Below are 19,610 nucleotides of genomic sequence, written 5' to 3' on the forward strand. Positions count from 1 at the left end.
GTGTATCATATGATTTCTGCCTTAACTTTTTACATTACTTTACAATAAGGTAGCATCATACAAAAAAAGCACTTTAACACTGAGTCCCCTTAAAAATCCGCGCACGGTGCGTTTAAAGTGCTTTCCCATAATGCACCGCTCCCTGAGCCAGTATGGCCGAACCGGGTAAACGTGCTTCTTAACTTCTACTTTTGTTTTTCGCGTTGTACCTCGTTGCTTTGGTACACTTGAGTCGGTAAGGCACGAAACGTCTTCGACGATGATGTTTTTCTCTGTCTGGTGTTTTCTGTGCATCATTGCAGGCGCTTTCGGCGCCGAAGTGGAGGGTAAGTGCGAGTCAGCGTGTCCGGCGTGTTTGTTGTTGTTGTGTGTTTGTTTGCTTGTCATTTGCTCACTGAGCCCGGAGGGTAACAGATTACCTGGAAACCGCCATCCAGTGTGTCACAGGTAACCAGGCGCGGGATATCCTGACTTCCGAGATTAACCAGATGACCAATTAACCATATTTTAAGAGCCATCGCAGGCACATCATACACTTTCTCGTTCCAAGTCCGTGTTTCTCATTTCGCTGACCAGCCATTTTCATATACTGTACTGTATTTTGTGTTTTTGCAGATGTCTCCGAGGACCAGTGGGACTACTCGGGGTACTTGATGTCAGTATGGAAAAACAGACTGTACATGTACTCGGCTGCAGCAGTCTTCCTTGGGGTCTGGTTCACGCTAAAGATGGCGAAGAAAAAAGTAAGGGATTTATAATATAATATTATCCCTTATAATAAATGGTGACGACTGATTGTGGTGTTAATGATGCTCGTATTTGATATACATTTAAAGTTAAATGCAAGTTTGCTTACCTGTATAAAAACCAACTGCGGCATCATAATACGACAAATCTTTATTTCGAGCTGTATTTATTATTAATTTTGCCCTGCTTAATTTGTAAAAAGTAAAAAAAAAAAAACAAAAACAAATATGGCTTTTTTTGGGAATTTTACCTTCAGACCTTGGTAGCTGGCACTTTCGTGTTTGATTTTTGGGGGCTTGTTCCTCTGGTCCCGGCAGACCGCATCTGGCCAGCATGCAGATGCTGGAATCAGCAAAACGGCAAAAGAGGGAGGATATTCCGCTGTAAAGGAGAAGAGAAAGGTTCATGTGTCAGGGGTGAAGATTTTCTATGGATCACAGACTGGAACAGCGAAGGTAGGAAGCTTTGTGAATTCCTGTGCTTTTTGATTAACTGACAGATGTGTTCACATCCTTAGCAGGTGACATGCCGCGTTAAAAGTGCATATTAAGGATGAGCACAGCGCCACTTAACCTTCTGATGAGAGTTTAAGCAGTCTGATGAAATAATTGGTAACTTTTTTTGCCCCATGCAAGGATGCTGTAATTTGTGATGTAATGCTTGATCATAGATGTGCCACTGTTTTTATGAGAAAAGTCAGTTTAAAATGAACTATATCATTCAATACGGTGGATTTAGTTGACTTTCTCAGGAATGCAGGCAACCGATGGATTGATTGTTCTGCAACTGAAGCATTTACATCTAGGGCTGTGTTAAAAATGGCAGATCTTTCAAGAGGAGTCAGTTTAATGTATATCCACTGAATGTGTGCAGGTTGCAGCTTTCAGTCCGTCTGATTCTGAAATTCAGGGAGGTTTGCACGGTGCCCATCTGGCGCGGCCGTTTGCACGGTGCCCATCTGGCGCGGCCGTTTGTACGATGCCCATCAGGCGCGGCCGTTTGCACGATGCCCATCAGGCGCGGCCGTTTGCACGATGCCCATCTGGCGCGGCCGTTTGCACGATGCCCATCTGGAACGGCCCTCATTGGTATGTGAGTCTGTGGGCTTGTCTCTGCTTAGGGATTTGCCGTTGATCTGGCCAAGGAAGTCCAGGCCCTGGGCCTCACGGCGGAGGTGATTGACATGAAGGAGTACGACCCAGAGGACAGCCTGTCTGAGGAGGTGAGCTCTGATTGGCCAAGCAGCCTCCGGTTTCCACTATTGCTGCTGCACTAAGGAACCACATGGCTAATGGGGTGCAAGGAGCAGCAGCAGGGCAGTGGACCCTCCCGGGGGGGAACGTCTCGATTTTGCGTGAAATGCGTGTGTGATGGGAAGCAGCGTTCGCCTGACTCTCCCCTGTAGGGGGCACTGTGTGCCTCACGGTTTAGGGCTCTGTGCCTGTGATTGGAAGGCTGCTGGCTGAAATTCCATTGGGTCCCTGAGTGAGACCCTTTGCCCCAGTTGCTGTATAGGGACCGTCTGACCCTGCTCTCTCACTTACACCAGGACTGCTAAATGAGTCTAGTGAAGATCTGTGGTGGGCTGACGTGGTCTCCACACACTATGCTCCGTGGCTATCTCTGTCTGTGGAGCTGTTCTCCTAACACCCTGTGAACCCCCCCCCAGTGTACCAGTAAATCCATCTGCGTATTCCTACTGGCCACCTACACGGATGGGAAGCCCACAGAGAACGCGGAGTGGTTCTGCAAGTGGGTGGAGGAGGCATCCATGGATTTCCGCTATGGAAAGACCTACCTGAAGGGCATGCGCTTTGCTGTCTTTGGGCTGGGGAATTCCGTGTACGAGGGACACTACAACACGGTGAGGAGGAGCCTCATCTTCCCTGTCACCCTGTCTCTGTCACCCTGTCGCTGTCTCCCTGTCCCCCCTGTCTCCCTGTCCCCCCTGTCTCCCTGTCCCCCCTGTCTCCCTGTCCCCCCTGTCTCCCTGTCCCTGTCTGGCACTGTGTCTGCATGTTTGGGTCTGTGTCTCTCTCTGTCTCTTTGTCTCTGTGTTTGCCCCTGTCTCTATGTGTCTCTGTCTGCCTGTCTCTGTGTGTGTGTTTGGGTCTGTGTTTGTCTGTCTGTCTCTCTGCTCGTCTGTGTCTCTGTCCGTGTGAGTTTTTGGGTCTCTGTGTCTGTCTCTGTGTGTTTGGGTCTGTGTCTCTTTGTCTGTGTGTGCACAATTAGCAGCCTGACAGATGGTTTTATCAAAAATGTTTTAATTTCTCAAGCTGCTATTCCGCCAGGTTCAGGGTTTGACCTCAGCTGGGTCCCACTTGGGCCTGATGTCATGACCTCTTGCTTGTGCCGCCTTGTGCCAGGTGGGTAAGCACGTGGACCGGTGGCTGTGGATGCTGAGTGCCACGCGGGTGCTGTCGCGCGGGGAGGGCGACGGCAACGTGGTGAGGAGCCGACACGGCAGCCTGCAGGCCGACTTCCTCAGCTGGCGGAGCCGCTTCCTGAAGAGGCTGCAGGCCCTGGCCAGGGGCGAGAAGAAGGCCTGCGGGGGCAAGTGCAAGAAGGGCACCTGCAAGAAGCACAAGGGGGCGCAAGAGCAGTCGGAGCCTGGCAGTGAGGGGGCGGAGCACCAGAGCTCCGAGGCAAGGCAGCCTGTAAACCATGTGGCTTTGATGTGGAGAGACTATGTTGATTTCATATTGCATACTGGCCTAAAAATGTTTCGGTCAAACCCCCAGTGTGATTTATTTGACGCCATGTCACACTTAATCATCTGTATAGATCTGCTTCATCTGTATAGATCTGCTTCAGCTCGCTGGCTCCCAGGTGGTGGGGTGGACTTTGACGGCCTGTGTGTGATTGCAGGAGTCCAGCAGTGATACGGGATCAGCCACGGATGAGGAGACGGCCAGCCGCTTGGTGGTGGATGTGGAGGACCTGGGGGTGGTGATGAGCCGCGTGAAGAAAGCAAAGGTGAGTGTGTGTGTGTGTTTGTGCCTCAGAAGCTGAGGTGCCTGGATGAAAGGGCTGCATTTCCTTGAGGGTAGGGGGGGGGGGGGTCACAGATGGTCTGGCCGTCTGTGTCTGCAGCCAGCCTGCTTCGCGATTTGCATAATTGTCGGGCATAATTACTGACTCCCGCTGCAAGCCAGGGCGGAGTGGTGATTCATGGGAAGGGACAGACCCCCTGTGATGTGCTGAGCTGGACTGAACACTGACCTTCAGCGCCCCCCCCCACCCCATAGGCTAAATATTTTATGTTTAATGCTGAGAAGGCTGCAAAATCTTACTGAGTGGAAGGGTGAAATTCTACCCCCCCGCTGTGCTGGGCGTGGCTGTCTTCTCCAGCCTTAGTGGCCGGTAGTGACAGACTGCGGCCAGTCACCTCACTGACCAGAGCATAGCTATCCACCCCACCCCGTGACATTTTGGGACCTCCCTGTAGTCAGGAGCACTCTGTCCCCAGACCCTACCCTGATATACCTTCCCTGGGTAGATAATATGGCGAGTCAGGGAGCTCTGTCAGGGTATTTATCTGCCAATCATGGGGGGACATGGCTGCCAGCCGCTAGGACCTCAGCTGACGATCACCAAACCCAGGATAGCGGCTTTGGGTTCCGTTCCTGGGAATGTGATAAATTGTTAGTCGCAGTTAGTCCCTGTTGAAATGGCGGGGAAGCTATTTGGTGAAATTGAGCTCTCTGTATGGGCTGTATGTCAGCCATCGCCTCTAGTAGTGCCCATGTGTTCCAGCACAAATTTTCTCAATCGACGGGACCCGACGGGCTGTCGGCCTTGTGTAGCGCCAGTTTTTTGCTGTCAGCTTGGTGAGTACCCAGCTTTACCCCAAGCACCTCAACTTCATTCTTGTTTGTGGGCTTCTGCGTTTACTGTGTCTGGCGAATAACTAATGCTTATAATGACAGGAAGAGTGCAGGGCAGGTTCCGTGTCTAATGGGCGGAGTTTACAGCAATTCTCTGCTCCACCTCCAGAGGGCGCCAGTCATACACTTTTTAAAATCTTGTCTACTGCTGCTTGCTTGTCTCTCTGTAGATGACATTTTTCTTTTGCCCTTCTCCTCACACATTATGAGACTGTGATAGGGCTTTAAATTTGAACGACTGGGTTTTTTTTGTTATGAAATTTGATCGCGTAATTTAATTGGAGTGCTGTAATAGTTTGAAATCTGTCTCTGGCGTTGGTAGCCTGGACATGACCTGAGTGCTCTGTGCTGATATACGCTGCATTTAGGGTCGTTATATTCTAATAGTCCCTGTAATGGCGTGATCCTATTCAAACGTTAACATTGTCTTTGCTCCTCTTTAAACAAAGGTGTTAATTACTATTAGTTGTTTATTGTTGAAATGTTACAAGTGCGTATTAATGTATCGCATTTGGCCATCTGTGCAACAAACAGAATAAATTAGTATCAAGCCTTGTTTAGATTAATCAGGACTGTAATTGCGTAATTATCCGAGGACTTGAAAGACTGGAATGCAATTGAAAATAACGAATGTGCTCGGCATAACGTGATTTGAATCATGAGTGTCCTACCACAGGCTAATTAAGTGTAAATCTGAGGACAGTGTTCCCAAAGCCAAGGAGGTTGTCTCCTGATGCCTTATTTTAAATTTTTCTCTTTTTGAATTCCATCGCCTGTAGGTGATTAGATTTATATGAAATGAAATCAGCACGTTGGCGTCCTGCTGAGTTATTATTGGTTAAGTGGCTGCCTACATAGATCCGCGAGGTATTTCAGTGCCCTGTGACTGAAATGGCTTCTCCCACTGGGCTGTTCGCTCTTAATCGGACCCTGGTGTACTGTGGGAAATTTGTGGACTCCGTCGGGCGTCTCGCACTTCTGCTCGCCTAGCGCCATCGCTGGTTTTAGTCTTTAGCAGAAATGTCCGTGATCCCCTTGCGGGCCAGGGTTGGTGTGTCACCTGTGGGCCCCAAAATGTCCCCTCTTGCCCTGGGCCCCGTGCCATGACCCGTCTACTCACTGCAACATGTATCTCACGTGTGGAAAACGAGCATTAGCCAACCAGCGAGAAGTTAGAAGCAGAGACCCGCCTCCATTGGATCCTCCAGGGGTGACAGGCCACGCAGATGAACCGGAGGAAGGGGGGGTCACTTTGAATCTATTTTTGGTCCTTTTTGCATCTGGATGAGAGGCCCCTTGTGGATTCTGGGCATCGCGTTTAGTGGGTAAATTTTAGATGGGAATATAAAATTTTCTAGAGCTTAGTGAGGGAGCCGTTGGAATGGAAGGGAGATGGAAGTTTTACTGTGTGTGTGTGTGTGTGTGTGTGTGTGTGTGTGTGTGTGACTCCATAATTGGTTATATTTGGCCATTTTCAGGGAAGTCAAGCTTCATGCAGGATTTCAGCTCTTGCCTATAGTGTGGAGAATCAGACGATCCACATGATTTCGGGGAGGGAGGGGGTGGAGGCTGTCGCTACGACACATCCGCCTCACTCCAGCACCCCCCTCCCCAGTTGCCAGGGGAGCTGTGGAGGTAATGGGGGCCGGTAGATAATCGCCGTGGCAGCCGGTCTGTTAGAGCCGAGCGAGGACGCCAGATGGTGTGAACGTGAAGCCCCTTCTTCTTAAGTGGCCTGGAGGGGGCAGGTGGAGGGGGCTCTTTAACTTCTAGGTGTGAGCGCCACACTGTGAAGAAACCTTTACTGCCCCTCCCTCGTAGCGGTGTCTGTATCTGCGGTGTATTTGCTGCCCCTCCCTCGTAGCGGTGCCTGTACCCATCGGCGTATTTGCTGCCCCTCCCTCGTAGCGGTGCCTGTATCCATCTGCGTATTTGCTGCCCCTCCCTCGTAGCGGTGCCTGTACCCATCGGCGTATTTGCTGCCCCTCCCTCGTATCGGTGCCTGTACCCATCGGCGTATTTGCTGCCCCTCCCTCGTAGCGGTGCCTGTACCCATCGGCGTATTTGCTGCCCCTCCCTCGTAGCGGTGCCTGTACCCATCTGCGTATTTGCTGCCCCTCCCTCGTAGCGGTGCCTGTACCCATCGGCGTATTTGCTGCCCCTCCCTCGTAGCGGTGCCTGTATCCATCTGCGTATTTGCTGCCCCTCCCTCGTAGCGGTGCCTGTACCCATCGGCGTATTTGCTGCCCCTCCCTCGTATCGGTGCCTGTACCCATCGGCGTATTTGCTGCCCCTCCCTCGTAGCGGTGCCTGTATCCATCGGCGTATTTGCTGCCCCTCCCTCGTAGCGGTGCCTGTACCCATCGGCGTATTTGCTGCCCCTCCCTCGTAGCGGTGCCTGTATCCATCGGCGTATTTGCTGCCCCTCCCTCGTAGCGGTGCCTGTATCCATCTGCGTATTTGCTGCCCCTCCCTCGTAGCGGTGCCTGTACCCATCGGCGTATTTGCTGCCCCTCCCTCGTATCGGTGCCTGTACCCATCGGCGTATTTGCTGCCCCTCCCTCGTATCGGTGCCTGTACCCATCGGCGTATTTGCTGCCCCTCCCTCGTATCGGTGCCTGTACCCATCGGCGTATTTGCTGCCCCTCCCTCGTAGCGGTGCCTGTATCCATCGGCGTATTTCAGAAGGGAATAAAAATAAATGCTGAGCATAAAATGCTGTTGCCCCCCCTACTGCTAAAGTATGTGGAGGATATCGACGCAGTGAAGGCGTCCCAATCCCCCTGGGGCTAGCGGGTGTCCTGCAGATGCAGGGGGCATGCCCCCATGGGGGGTGGGGCTCCGGTGGGCCTGTTTCTGAGGATGTCTACAACCTGCGACTAGGTTGTTGCAGGGGGGGACTCTTCATTCTGTATGATCACGTGCTTTGTCGTGCTCTGATTGCTTTAGTTATGAGAAGCCTTTCATGGGAACAAAGTAGGTTTTGAGGGTGAAGTATGTCTCCACGTTCAGCGGGCCGCTCTGACGCTGGCTCGTCACCGTCATCTGAGTCCACAGATGGACGTGACGAAGAACTTGCAGCATAATATTCCTCACGCTTTATTCGTGCTGAACGTATGCTCCATTGTATACTTCAGAATGAACTTATCAGATCTAATTTTTCCTTCCCACATTCTGTTTGGTTGACCCCTCCCCGCTGGGGGACTGGGGGCCAGGGGCTGGATGAATGTGTAAGATTAATATTAGCTATGTTAATTGTCGGCCCCCAGGCGATTTCCATCATGATTATTGAGGGAATAATTCGATGCATCAGAAATCTTTTAATTTCTGGTATGATTTAATTTCATTAATTGATTGTTTTGACAACCTTAAATTCAAACTTTTTTTGGTTTCGCTGACAAAAATTCAGAAATATTTCCATGGGAACTTAATTATACTCTATTAAAGAGAAACAAAGAAATGAGAATCTCAGGACTTTTTATTGTAACTATCAATCGGGGAGGAAACGCCAGTGTAAAATTACTGAACTGTCCAGAAAAAAGTCAGACGCATTAAAGGAAGCCGTACCTGGTGGGGGGGGGGGGGTTGACATTACATCATCATTGTTTTTTATTCAGTGGGAAAACAAGATCAGGAACCACATGCCACAATAAAAAATGAATAATACATTTGTCTCCGGCGTGTTCTGTGAGGCCTCTCATACGTGCTGAATTAGCCGACGAAATCCCCCGTCCCCCACTACGGAAAATGGCTGATTGTCCAATGCAATCGTCTCCGTTATTTCGGTAGTTTTTAGGTCTTTATGTCTCGTGCTGCTGACTTTGACTTTTTCTGAAGTGTAAATAGCAGCTGGCTGTATTGACCAAGACTGAGCCAGCGGACTGATACTGGTACCTTGTCTTTTAATGAATATTGGCCTGTTAACTGTATGTAATGCGGTGAAGCAAATAGCACATTACAATCATTCAAGTGGTAAACTAGGCAAAGTACAGCTAGGCTGAGCTCCCTGTGAACACTGGACCTACACAACAATCTTCCAACCAAGCAAGAACCAAATAGGACTGTTTAAGACTGTTGAATGACCTGAAGAACATCATTAAGAATGTTCAGGCGTTTCTTGAAGTAGCTGATGGCCTCTGGCTGACAGTGGAGGGGGTTCTCTTGTGGATTGGGTGGGGTCTCAGTCTTTAATCAGTCTGTAATCGTCACGCGTTTGTCTTTGTGGCTGGATGCAGGATGAGACGGACAACGGCCGGGAGCTGCTGACGAGGAGGAAGAGCGAGGAGGAGGCCAGAGAGATGATCACTCCGGCGCTGAGGGAGGCTCTGACTAAGCAAGGTGTGGGGGGGGGGCTGTAACGGGCCCAGATGTTGGAGGATGCACGTTCGTGGCCCTGTGGCCACGTGCGGCCTGGTACACGGTCGCGAATCGTGCGAGACTTTGAGCTTGATTAGGAGGCGTCACGGGATTGTCGGATCCATTTGGACTGCGTGTTCGCCTCAGCGCCCTGATTCTGGCCCCCTGATGCCGCCCGGTCGGACATTCACATTCTGCTGATGCGTGTGCTCACATGCTCCCCTTCCGCCCCCCCACCCCCGCCAAGCTACTAGAGAATTTCAGCAAACACTCAGTCCTGAGAGGGGGGGGGCGGGGGGCTGCTCTTATTAAATTTCTCCATTCCTCTTTCCGTCTAATCCTATTCATAGAGCATCCCTCCTGGGCTAATCAGGCATGATTGATTTAATGAACGGGGAGGAAGATTCTTGGTACGATGGGGGGAAAATGGGGTTCTGGTATGGTAAGTAGTGATGAGGGGTCGCTTCGGGATGTGTGCGGATGTCACGTGGCGTTCCGACGAAAAATACAGCAACAATTACCTACAACAAACATACTGAACCTTGTTAAGATGGAGGTCTCTCTCCAAAAACAAAAGCGCTTTGGCTCGGGGTCGGCAGGATGTGCAGTGTGGGGCGCAGCCAGCGGACCCACAGAAAGTTGGGACTGCCTGGCTCTGGTGCCGGGGTTGGGGGTGTCTGTCCCTGTCCAGAGGCTCCTGTCCTGCAGTCAGCGTCCTCGGCGATGGCCTTGTAGCTTCCCGTATGAGGACGCTTGCATGCGGATGGCGATTTCGGGCACCGTAAGGACACCTGTCCTTGCGTGTCGTCGCCAGGAAACTGCGGGGGGGCTCCGGGTGGCAGTTGGCTTATTAAATGGAGTCCTTTAAGCATGGCATCTTTCACCTGCTTCCGCAGAGAATTTGAGAAGTTATCGCTTACGTTCCAGATACTCCAGGCTCACTTTTAGGGAAGGTTACTCTGAGAACTGAATTACACAAGCAGAGTGACGCACCCGGGGAGCCGGCGGCCGGGCAGGGCGACCCGCTGGCCGGAACAGGAATAACATTTTGTCTGAGAGCCCTTTGTGCGTAGTTTGGCTGCTTTTCAATACCTAATGCCTTCGTTTATTAGTGAAGCGACTTCTGTGGGGTGGTTAAGGCCTACAGAGGGGGTCCATCGAGCCCCCATTCCTGTCAGTCGGCTGACGTTTTCGAGGCAGCCTGAAATCATCCTCATGCCCTTTCTGCCCTCTGCAGGGTACCGGCTGATCGGGAGCCACTCGGGGGTGAAGCTGTGTCGCTGGACCAAGGTGAGATGATGGCCCACAACAGCCGGGCTGCGCAAGGCCTTTCCCATCTGCCTCTCTTCCTCGAGCCTGTAATAACACTGTGGGGGCTTAATGAGCAGGTAATTACAGCCGTCTGTCTGTCACTCCGCCCCCAGTCGATGCTGCGAGGACGAGGGGGCTGCTACAAGCACACCTTCTACGGTATCGAGTCGCACCGCTGCATGGAAGCCACCCCCAGCCTCGCCTGCGCCAACAAATGCGTCTTCTGCTGGAGGTAGGTTTGCGATGTGCTGCGCGTGTGGCGGCCTTCTCCCTGCCCTTTACATCGCGGCCAGAGCACCATCACTGTTAAATTTCAAGTGCGCTTGTTGGAGAGCCCCCGGAGATTTGGGCCTGCGGTCTGGTCCCAATGTGCCAAGTGGTGCTATAGATCAAGTGTGAGTTTGGGTCTGTCCTCCGAACACAAGCACAGGCTCGCAATGATTGTCAGGGGCTTAGGGGTAGATGGACTGCTAAGGCTTCGAGTAGAGTAACTGAAACTAGGCAGTCTCAGCATAGTGCTTAAGGTAGAAGATTTTGTAGGAAGCGGTTTCTGATAGCTAGGAAGAATGTTGCTGTTGTACCCTGAGAACAAAATGTGTAACCCTCTGTTGCATCAGTATAATTTGCATAATCCATAAATAAAATGTGTGTGTGTCTGTGGGAACAGACTAGATTGGGTCTTCTTTGTTAAATCAATCGTAGTGTGTCATTCCATCTGGTATTCAGGATGGGAGTGGGCCAGCATGACAGGGGGTCATCCCCCCCCCAAACAGCTCACTGATTTGGGCTCCAAAGCTCTGGCCGGTTCATCGCTGTGCCGTCTGTACGCATTTAGCTTGGATTAACACCCTGCTTAATGTAGGGGCGAAATAAGCAGTTTGCTTTGATGTATGTTAAAAAAAAAAAAAAAAAAAAGAAACAATCCAAGGCAGACGGGAAACTGTCAGTAGAGATTAGGCAACAGCCACGACCCCCCCCCCCCCCGCGGGACGCCAGGTGAGACGCCGACGTGTCTGACCACGACAGGCCGTTCCTGCAGCAGTTAGTCTGCCATCGCTCTGGGGAAGGTCAGACGGAGGTTGTCTCTGTATTACGGAAGGTAACCTTTAACCAGCCTCATGTAGTTTACATCCTGGGAAACGGATCCTGGCTGTAGGGTGCTGCTGCTGCTGCTGGTGTGTGTGTGTGTGCGTGCGTGCGTGCGTGTGTGTGTGTGTGTGTGTGTGTGGGGCACAAGGCTGGTTTGAACTTCAGGATCCTGATGCTGGCACTGGATGGCGCTAATGAGCTGATTCGCTGGATGACTTGCTGGGTCTGACCCGGAGCATAGTTGACGTTCTTTCCAGGCCAAAATGCATAAATGAAGGCTAACCATTTGCTTGAATGCCAATTATGTCCTGTAGGAGGCGCTACTCTGCTCTGTCCCTACCAGCTGACTAGAGCTGCCTTGTTTCCGCAGGCATCATACTAACCCTGTAGGCACCGAGTGGCGCTGGAAGATGGATCCGCCTGAGATGATCTTGCAGGAGGCCATTGAGAACCATCAGAACCTCATAAAGCAGTTCAGAGGTATGGTTCCCCTTGTCACATTCGCAGCGTTTGCTGTTGCTTCTGCTTGCTTGGTACCCTGGCAGTAGGTTCTTCCTGAAGGTGCATCACACTTTTATTCCTCCATCTCTTTTCTGATGTCAGTTAATGGCCAATACTGATGCCCAGGAACTGGGGTGTCTTCGCGGTGGATTTAGCACCTTCAGGAAGCGGGGATATTGGGGTGGGGATGCCGCTTGCATGGTTCTGGTTTGTGCTTCCTGAACCTCGAGGGTGAGCAAGCAGGTAGGACAAGTATTGCCCGCATTGACCCCCCCCCCCCCCCGCGCACTGGCCGCCTGTCTTCCCCCTCTTCCTCCCTGACTGCCAGCTGTCGCAGCTGTCCACAGTACACAAACTTGTGAAACCTGCAACTCACTGAAGTTTAGAACACTCGACAATAAATGCTCCGCTGGCCTGAATTCTCAATTTCCTGGGCTTTGGAGTGCTGAGGCGGAGGGGGGGGGGCTGGGCTGATGTCAAACGAGAGGAGAGATTTTTCTAACGAGCAGTAAGTAAAAACAAGCCCGTTTCTGGGCTTACATCTCCGAGTTGGGTGTGTGTCTGTCTGCGGCCCTTGGGGGGGGGGGGGGTTATTAATTATCCCACTCGCCTTGCCCCAATACGGATCTACTCATCATTCTTCCCTGGTTGGGGGCTTTAACAAGGAGCAGGTTGGGATTCAGCAAAGCATGGCTGGTTCCTGTTTTCCTGTTGGCCACAAGATGACGTATGTGGCATCAAAGCTTCTGAATCCGAATTCCTGTGATCATGTGCTTATCTGGGTCTTTCCACCCAAAGGAGCAAATCAGATCGGCCTTAACTTGCCCCAAAGTCAGGATGTGTACGACCTGGAACAGTGAAGTTCAACATTTGAGTTATGGGATGTCAGAGGGGACATTTCAGCCTTTTGCATGTCGTTAGATTGGATTTAATTGTTGCTCTCTGTGTATAGTAATCGCTATTATTGGATTTACAATTATATATTTTATGGTAGGATTTTCTGTATAGTATCTATTTACTATGTCGTACAGCGCCTTGGTAAACAATCAGTATTTTTAAATGGACTTTATAAATAAAATGACCTGACTTTGTGATCTGTCCTTTCTCCTTGGGCCTGTTCTGTTATGACTTGGCTGAAATCTGCGGGGGGCGCTGGAGAGCGAGCCTCCCGCTTCCGTCTTACGCCACGGTGAGGGATGTATTTGGATCGTCGTTATCAGCATCACTGTCCTCTCCTGGGGGGGGATGATACCTTAGAAGGTGCAGATAAATCTCTCACCCTCCTCCAATGGGGATGGTAATAATCCACCCGCTCTGCGGCCCAGTTCCCAGGCTGTGTAGCGATGCGCTTCTTGCTCGTCTGATCCTAAAAGCCCGTACCATGTACTTCCTTGGTTCAGGATTACTTTCCTGTTTTCACTTCTTTCCAAACTAATCCCTTCAAGCTGATTATTCCGCCTCCTGTGTTTATGCTGTAAGTCTGATCTCAAAGCTAAAGGTCTGCAGTTGGAGTTATGATGTTTCAGTCTGTGTGAGGCCGCCGCCCTTGTGGCAAGAAGTGGAAGTGCCCAAGCGATGCCCCCCACGCTACTATTAGCCGTGTGACATTTTTTATTTGGCTTTTAGAGGGCAGGCTGGCTTTATAAAACCCCCTCCCCTTAATTATTTAGAGTGATTGCTGAGTGAAAAACTGGTGAATTCGGCACTGAGAGCTTTCCTGGAAACATTCATCTTTCCTCGTGAAAGGGTCACTTTGTGGGCCTATTTGTCATCTCCATCCGCGTGTAGCTCGTAAACATCCGGCGGTCCCTCTTTCTGGAACAGAAACGTCCCCGAGATTAGCTTCTCTGTTTTGTTTTCTCACCATGATAAGGCGGTCGTTTCGAGAAGGTGACCGTATTTCAGGTCCGGTACTGAAATGAGATTTGTTTATAGCTGCATCCTTCTTCATATACTGATAGTTTGGCTTCTTCCCGGCGCTCGGAGTTCAGGGTTTCTGGGAATAAGACTCCCGTTTAGCCACTAATCTGACCCTTTCCTGTGTTGAGGGGTAACAGGCCTCCTCTTCTGTCCGAACCGCTTCGGCATCGAGGTCCTGTTGTTGTTGGTAAACCACTCCGAATGTGTGACCCTACCTGCAAACATTACGGGAACATTATGAGAACTTTGCTCACCTGGGCTGCAGCGGCTGTATGTGAGCCACGATGCCAGTGGCCCCCGGCCAGCGGATTTGTCCGAGCTCCTCGGCATCAGCCCAACACGGGTAAGTGGACTGAACCCTCCTGGGTGGAAAGCAGCTGGTCCGGCAGTGTGTGCCAGTTTGGCGTCGTGCGTGGTGGGGACTCTGTGTGCTCCAGCCAGCCAGCCACTCCTCCCGACATGAAAGAGTTGGTGCTGCGGAGCTTAGGAACGAACGAACAAAGAAGTAGAGTAACAAATTGATGAGAAGCTGAGCTAGCAAGCAAACGGGCAAGAAAATTATCAAGCAAACCATTGTCTTGCGTAGCACATTTCTCAAATTTTGTAACTTGCTGCTATTTATTCATTGATGTGCACTACTGCTGGCAGCCTGTAGGGGGAGTGCCTGATGGCTGGGTGTGTCTTGCCAGGGGTTCCCGGTGTGCTCCCGGAGCGCTTTGAGGAGGGCCTGGCGGTGCAGCACTGTGCCCTGTCCCTGGTGGGTGAGCCCATTATGTACCCGGAGGTGAACGCTTTCATACGGCTGCTGCACCAACGGCGCATCTCCAGCTTCCTGGTCACCAACGCGCAGTTCCCTGAGGAAATCAGGTGAGGGCGCCACTCTATAAATCTGATTGAAATTTGTGTTACCTGGGAGTCCTCTCTATCTATCTGCTTGCCCACCTCTGCCTCAGGGACGGAGGTCATTTGTTGTGTTGGCGTTCTGAGCCACAGTGTCCTCTGACTTGGACGGGGAGTGGGGATTGGTTGCGGTATTGTGCCCCCTGAGTCCCTGCCCCTTTTCGCCCTGACACAGGAACCTGGTGCCTGTGACTCAGCTGTACGTCAGCGTGGACGCCAGTACCAAAGACAGCCTGAAGCGTATCGACCGGCCTCTCTTCAAGGACTTTTGGCAGCGCTTCCTGGACAGCCTGAGAGCACTAGGCGAAAAGGTATGGCTCCCGCGGCGGACGGGGGGCTCACGGGTTCGAGGGTCAGATGTATTTTGAGCACGAAACAGCGGTTGCTCTGTAATGGGCTGAGACTCTTCCCACGAATCTTCCGGTTCCTAATGAGCACAGCTGGACTCTCTCTTAATTGGATTTTTAAATCTGCCTGTGTCTTTTTTGCAGAGCTTTGCTATGTTTTTAACATTATGGATCCAGTCCAAACAGTAGCTCTGCAATTTTCTTATAGTTTACTACAAACTGGGGAATGATGTAATTGTGTCCGTTTGTTGAGAAATGGGTTTTGGGTTTATATGTGCACAAATATGTGAACAACAGACATTGTCCGAAGAATTAGGTCTGGACATTTTTCAGAGTTGCTCTTTCACAGACAGCACACAACTGGCAGGACTGTCCATTTGCACCTACTAGAAATACTAGAAATGATCTGGTTGGTTTCGATGAGGGGCTGCTTGGGTAGAGTATGCAGGACACGCAGGTTTCACGCCAGTTACATGATACAAATGTCATCAACACACTCACTCATTTGAAGCGAATTCTCCAGAATTTTCCCTGCTCCATTCACACATGGGGGTCAAGTGGAAGTCGCCCGGACTTTGTACGAGGGAGCTAGCAGGGTAAAATCCATCGAATGTCCGTACATTTGTGTTTACATGCAGCCCCTCCGGGTGTCTAGAAAAGTTCAGGGTGGCAGTATGTGTCTGAATGAGAAGGAAGTAGCTTTGCACACAACAATGGCTGCATAAAGACCCACGTGGACGTGAGCGAGATGGATATGCCTCTGAGGAGGACTCCTCGCCTCACCGTAAGCCTGGCGCGTCTGCTGGTATCTGATTAACGACCCAATGAAGAGTGGTCTGGTCACCTTGAATCCTCCTTCCTGGGCGCACACGCTCCTCTGGCTTCCTGCGGGTCCTCACCGGTGACGTTGGATCAGGTAGAGTCGCATTTAGCCAATCAGGGAAGATGTCGTAAATATCACACCAGAAGGATGTTGCTGTTGTGGGGTGAAAGTAATCGGGCAGCCGAGAGGACGCCTCTCTTGAGGCCCCTCAGGTTTGGGCGGCTGGGTAGCCAAAATCATTGTACTGCTTTGCTGTTGATTTATGAGAGGGCGGTTTCTGATTGGTTTTCAGGTGGACCTGCCTTGTTCTGCTGTCGCTACGGTGTTCAGGGCTGCAGTGTTTGGTGCGCGTAAGAGCTCTGTCTTCTGTGTAAGCAGGAAACATGGCGGCCGTCGCCCTTCCGTCTGGGTCTTTTCCTTCACTCAGACGCAGCCGTCTTCCACTGTGGAGCATCAGACCGACATTTAACCTTGTGGGGGCTCAGGTCTGTGCTGCAGACAAGCACTGCAGAATGCAGGGGTTTTGCGGAGTGGTTCATTTATTTCCAAAAATTAAATGATAAAAATTATACATAATTTTTTGCCTCATTCTTCTAGTAGCTGAGGCTGGACCTGGCCAGTCTCCTTGGGTGTGATCGTCTATTCTAATGTGATGTGGGAGACCTTCCGGGACCAGACCCTGAAGATTGCTGAGTGTTGTGTTAGTGTTGCCGGTGTGCCCAGAAGGAGGTGATCCATCTTGCAGGGCACCCTGGATGTTATCGAGGAGTTGGAGTGCATGACTTGATTGTAACTCCAGTCTGTACTGGCAACTGAGGACGACGGCTGTGAGGGCTCAGGGCAGATAAGGAGGCGTTTGTAAGAGGAGTCTGTGAGGAAATGAAACACCATCTATGGTATAATGATCCACGACCTGCTTATAGAGGAATCAAAGCATTACATACATCTGAATCTGTTTCTCTGAGAGTCGCAGTCCGGATGGGTGATGGAACGGTTCTTATGGGTGATGCTGCAGTTGTGACCAGAGGTGGAAAATTCAGGTCCAGAAAGTATAAATCCAGACCAAGGTTTTGTTACAACCAACCTGTTGAGCATAGAGAGTCACCGTCATAGAGTGCTCATATGGTCGGTTGTAACAAAACCTTGGTCTGGATTTGTACTTTCTGGACCTGATGGGCCGGATACTTTGAGCGGCTGTTTAAAGCTGATGCCCCAGCTAGGTCGGTGTACATCTCTGGGTCCAAAGTTTATGAGGCTGATCCTCCGATTAGCTGTGACCCATGCAGTCTCACTGAGGTGGTGAATCAGCTGGGGGTAGGGAAGGCCGCAGGGATCTGTGGTATTTGGGGTGAACTTCTTCCAGGCTGCTGGTAAGGCTGTCCTCCTGGCATTGCAGACAATCTTTGCTTCCATTTGGGAGTCAGGCATCATCCCGACTGACCGGAAAACAGGACTTGTAGTCCCTATCTGGAAAGGGAAGGGTGATCACCTGGATTGCGGCAACTACAGGGGGATAACACTGCTTTCAGTGCCGGGTAAGGTCCTTGCTAGGGTCATCCTTAACAAGATCCATGATCACTTGCCCACCTGTCAGTGACAGGAGCATTCTGGTTTTAAGCCTAAGACGTCTACCATCAACCGCATCCTGGCACTGAGGGTTCTCAATGAGCTGAATATCAGCAGAGGTGGGTCGGCATTTTCGTAAAGCGTTCAACTCGGTTGATGAAGTTGCTCTGTGAAACATTCGGGGACCCCCCCGAAGTTGCGGGACGTCATGGCCGGCCTGTACACTGGTACTGTGAGTGCTGTGTAGACTGGAGGCAGAACCTCTGTGTTCTTCCCAGTTGATTCTGGGGTTCGCCAGGGGTGTGTTCTTGCTCCTATTCTGTTCAGTGCTTGCATGGACTGGGTGTTGGGCAGGGTCATGGGGTCCAGCAGCTGTGGGGCATCTGTTGGTAAAGAAAGAGTCACTGATCTTGACTTTGCCAGAGATGCTGTGATTTTTGCGGAGTCAATGGAGGCTCTGATTGGGGCTCTGATTGGGAGGAGTCTGGGTGTCTGGGCTTGCAAGTGTCCTGGACAAAAACCGAGATCCAGGCCTTTGTTGGCCACTATAGTGACGAGACGAGACTGGACTCCTTCAGTACTGTGTCTCTTTGGAGAATCCTTGGGTACCGCTGGTCTGACTTTGTGTTGAACGAGCAGTTGGTAGAAGAGTCCCGAATGAGGCACATTACCTGCATCATGAGGGAGCATCAGTTACGGCACTACGGCCATGTGGCGCGTTTCCCTGCGGGTGATTCGGCTCACATGATCGTCATTGCTGAGGACCTGAGCGGCTGGACCAGGCCAAGCGGATGCCCACATTAACATCTGGCTGTGGCAAGTACACGGACTGGACTGCATGTTAGCCTGGGGGGGGGGGGGTCACCTACTCGCATTGTGTGGTGGGTATGGCGACTCGCTGTACCAGTGCATGCTCCCCAACCCGACCTGACATTTTTTTTTTAATACACGCACGCACACACACACATACACTGTATTTGCATCTGAGAAAATGGAAACGGGTACATGTCTGAAATCGTCATTCCATTTGCTGGCCCCCTCCAGCAGTTTTATCAGCTTGTGAAATTTTCGTATGACGTAAACTGCTCTGTAAACCCCTTACTGTAGACCTAGCTTGTTGCTGGACCCACGAAAGCTGATGTTTGGGTCACAGCGAATGGCCGTCCTGTTACCCCCCCCCCGGTTAAGAGGCAGGGCGCTCAGCAGCAGTGAGGCGGTACCAGGCAGCCTACCCCTGGCACATAGGTGCCCTCGCCATCTCTCGTAGACAGACCAAATATCCACTTGGCCACGTGCAGGAATGGTGTTCTCCAGGAACAAAACAGCTGGCTGGCTTTGTCGTTTGTGATTGATGATGTCGTCTTGGTTTGGAGGTGCTGATCATCATTTCGACCTTCTGCTGACAGGGAGACGGGAATGCAGTTGCTCAGCCTAGCTAGCAGGTCAGCTAAAGGCGATCTACTGTTTCAGTTTCCTTTTTTTCTGAGTGGGCAGAAAACGTGGGAAGGATACGACTGACCCAATTCTGTCCATCACACGCTCGTTCTCACCGGGGCCCGACCCATGCAGCTCGCTGCACTGTGATCCGATCGTCTGCACTGGTTCCTTCACAGAAACAACTGTCAAACGCCCCCCGCCCCTCGCTCCCACGCTGTCGGCCGTTCACGACCTGGTCTGTCTGCAGAAAAGCAGCGAAAGCTTTCTTTGGATGGAAACTCAGAGGCATTTCGGGATCTGTGAGACGTCCTGAAAAGTCGGGCTTTGTTTAGTCGGGACGTCTGTCGGTCACTCTTCCACGGAACCTAATCAGCTGTCGATATGTGGCCTCCCCTTGGCCTGACGGGGAAGTCAACTCGCCATGTTTACCAGAGGGATTACTAGTCCCTGGGGAGTGGTCATCCGGTGGTGCCTGTGTCTGCTCAGCTGTTGACTGTGATTTAATCAACAGGCACTTCCATGGGCACCTAAAGGGGGCCTTGATGGGAACTTGCTGTCATGTATTACTGGACAGTCATTCTTTGTTTCTTTGTATTGCTGTCTGTGTATGAACCCCACCCACCCATAAAATCGGGGCTCTGTCATTCTCACTATTCCAGTGCTCCATCTGGCTTATTAAAATGTGAACTCCGAGATCTGTAGGGTGTGCACAGATGGTTTCCTTAT

General features: G+C 51.2%; 1 protein-coding gene across 3 annotated transcripts in view; it reads left to right on the plus strand.

Annotated features, from left to right (window-relative positions):
• Window positions 1-108: 108 nt before the first annotated feature.
• The window catches only part of tyw1 (tRNA-yW synthesizing protein 1 homolog (S. cerevisiae)), a 32,652-nt gene continuing 13,150 nt past the window's right edge, over window positions 109-19,610 (plus strand). For 2 of the 3 annotated variants that reach the window (XR_002839031.2, XM_023818044.2), the window contains exons 1-13: window positions 109-326; window positions 616-743; window positions 1,065-1,202; window positions 1,868-1,969; window positions 2,417-2,611; window positions 3,114-3,392; window positions 3,616-3,723; window positions 8,870-8,972; window positions 10,228-10,280; window positions 10,415-10,533; window positions 11,761-11,870; window positions 14,501-14,678; window positions 14,887-15,022. Coding sequence is in view for 2 of the 3 variants with exons in the window: in XM_023818044.2 (XP_023673812.2) it covers window positions 260-326; window positions 616-743; window positions 1,065-1,202; window positions 1,868-1,969; window positions 2,417-2,611; window positions 3,114-3,392; window positions 3,616-3,723; window positions 8,870-8,972; window positions 10,228-10,280; window positions 10,415-10,533; window positions 11,761-11,870; window positions 14,501-14,678; window positions 14,887-15,022 (1,716 nt within the window). In the remaining variant the exon portion in view is untranslated. The remainder of the gene's footprint in view (window positions 327-615; window positions 744-1,064; window positions 1,203-1,867; window positions 1,970-2,416; window positions 2,612-3,113; window positions 3,393-3,615; window positions 3,724-8,869; window positions 8,973-10,227; window positions 10,281-10,414; window positions 10,534-11,760; window positions 11,871-14,500; window positions 14,679-14,886; window positions 15,023-19,610) is intronic. The other variant, XM_072701122.1, reaches the window with a different exon arrangement.

The sequence above is a fragment of the Paramormyrops kingsleyae genome, chromosome 17 (genome assembly GCF_048594095.1).
Source record: "Paramormyrops kingsleyae isolate MSU_618 chromosome 17, PKINGS_0.4, whole genome shotgun sequence".
Classification (NCBI taxonomy): domain Eukaryota; kingdom Metazoa; phylum Chordata; class Actinopteri; order Osteoglossiformes; family Mormyridae; genus Paramormyrops; species Paramormyrops kingsleyae.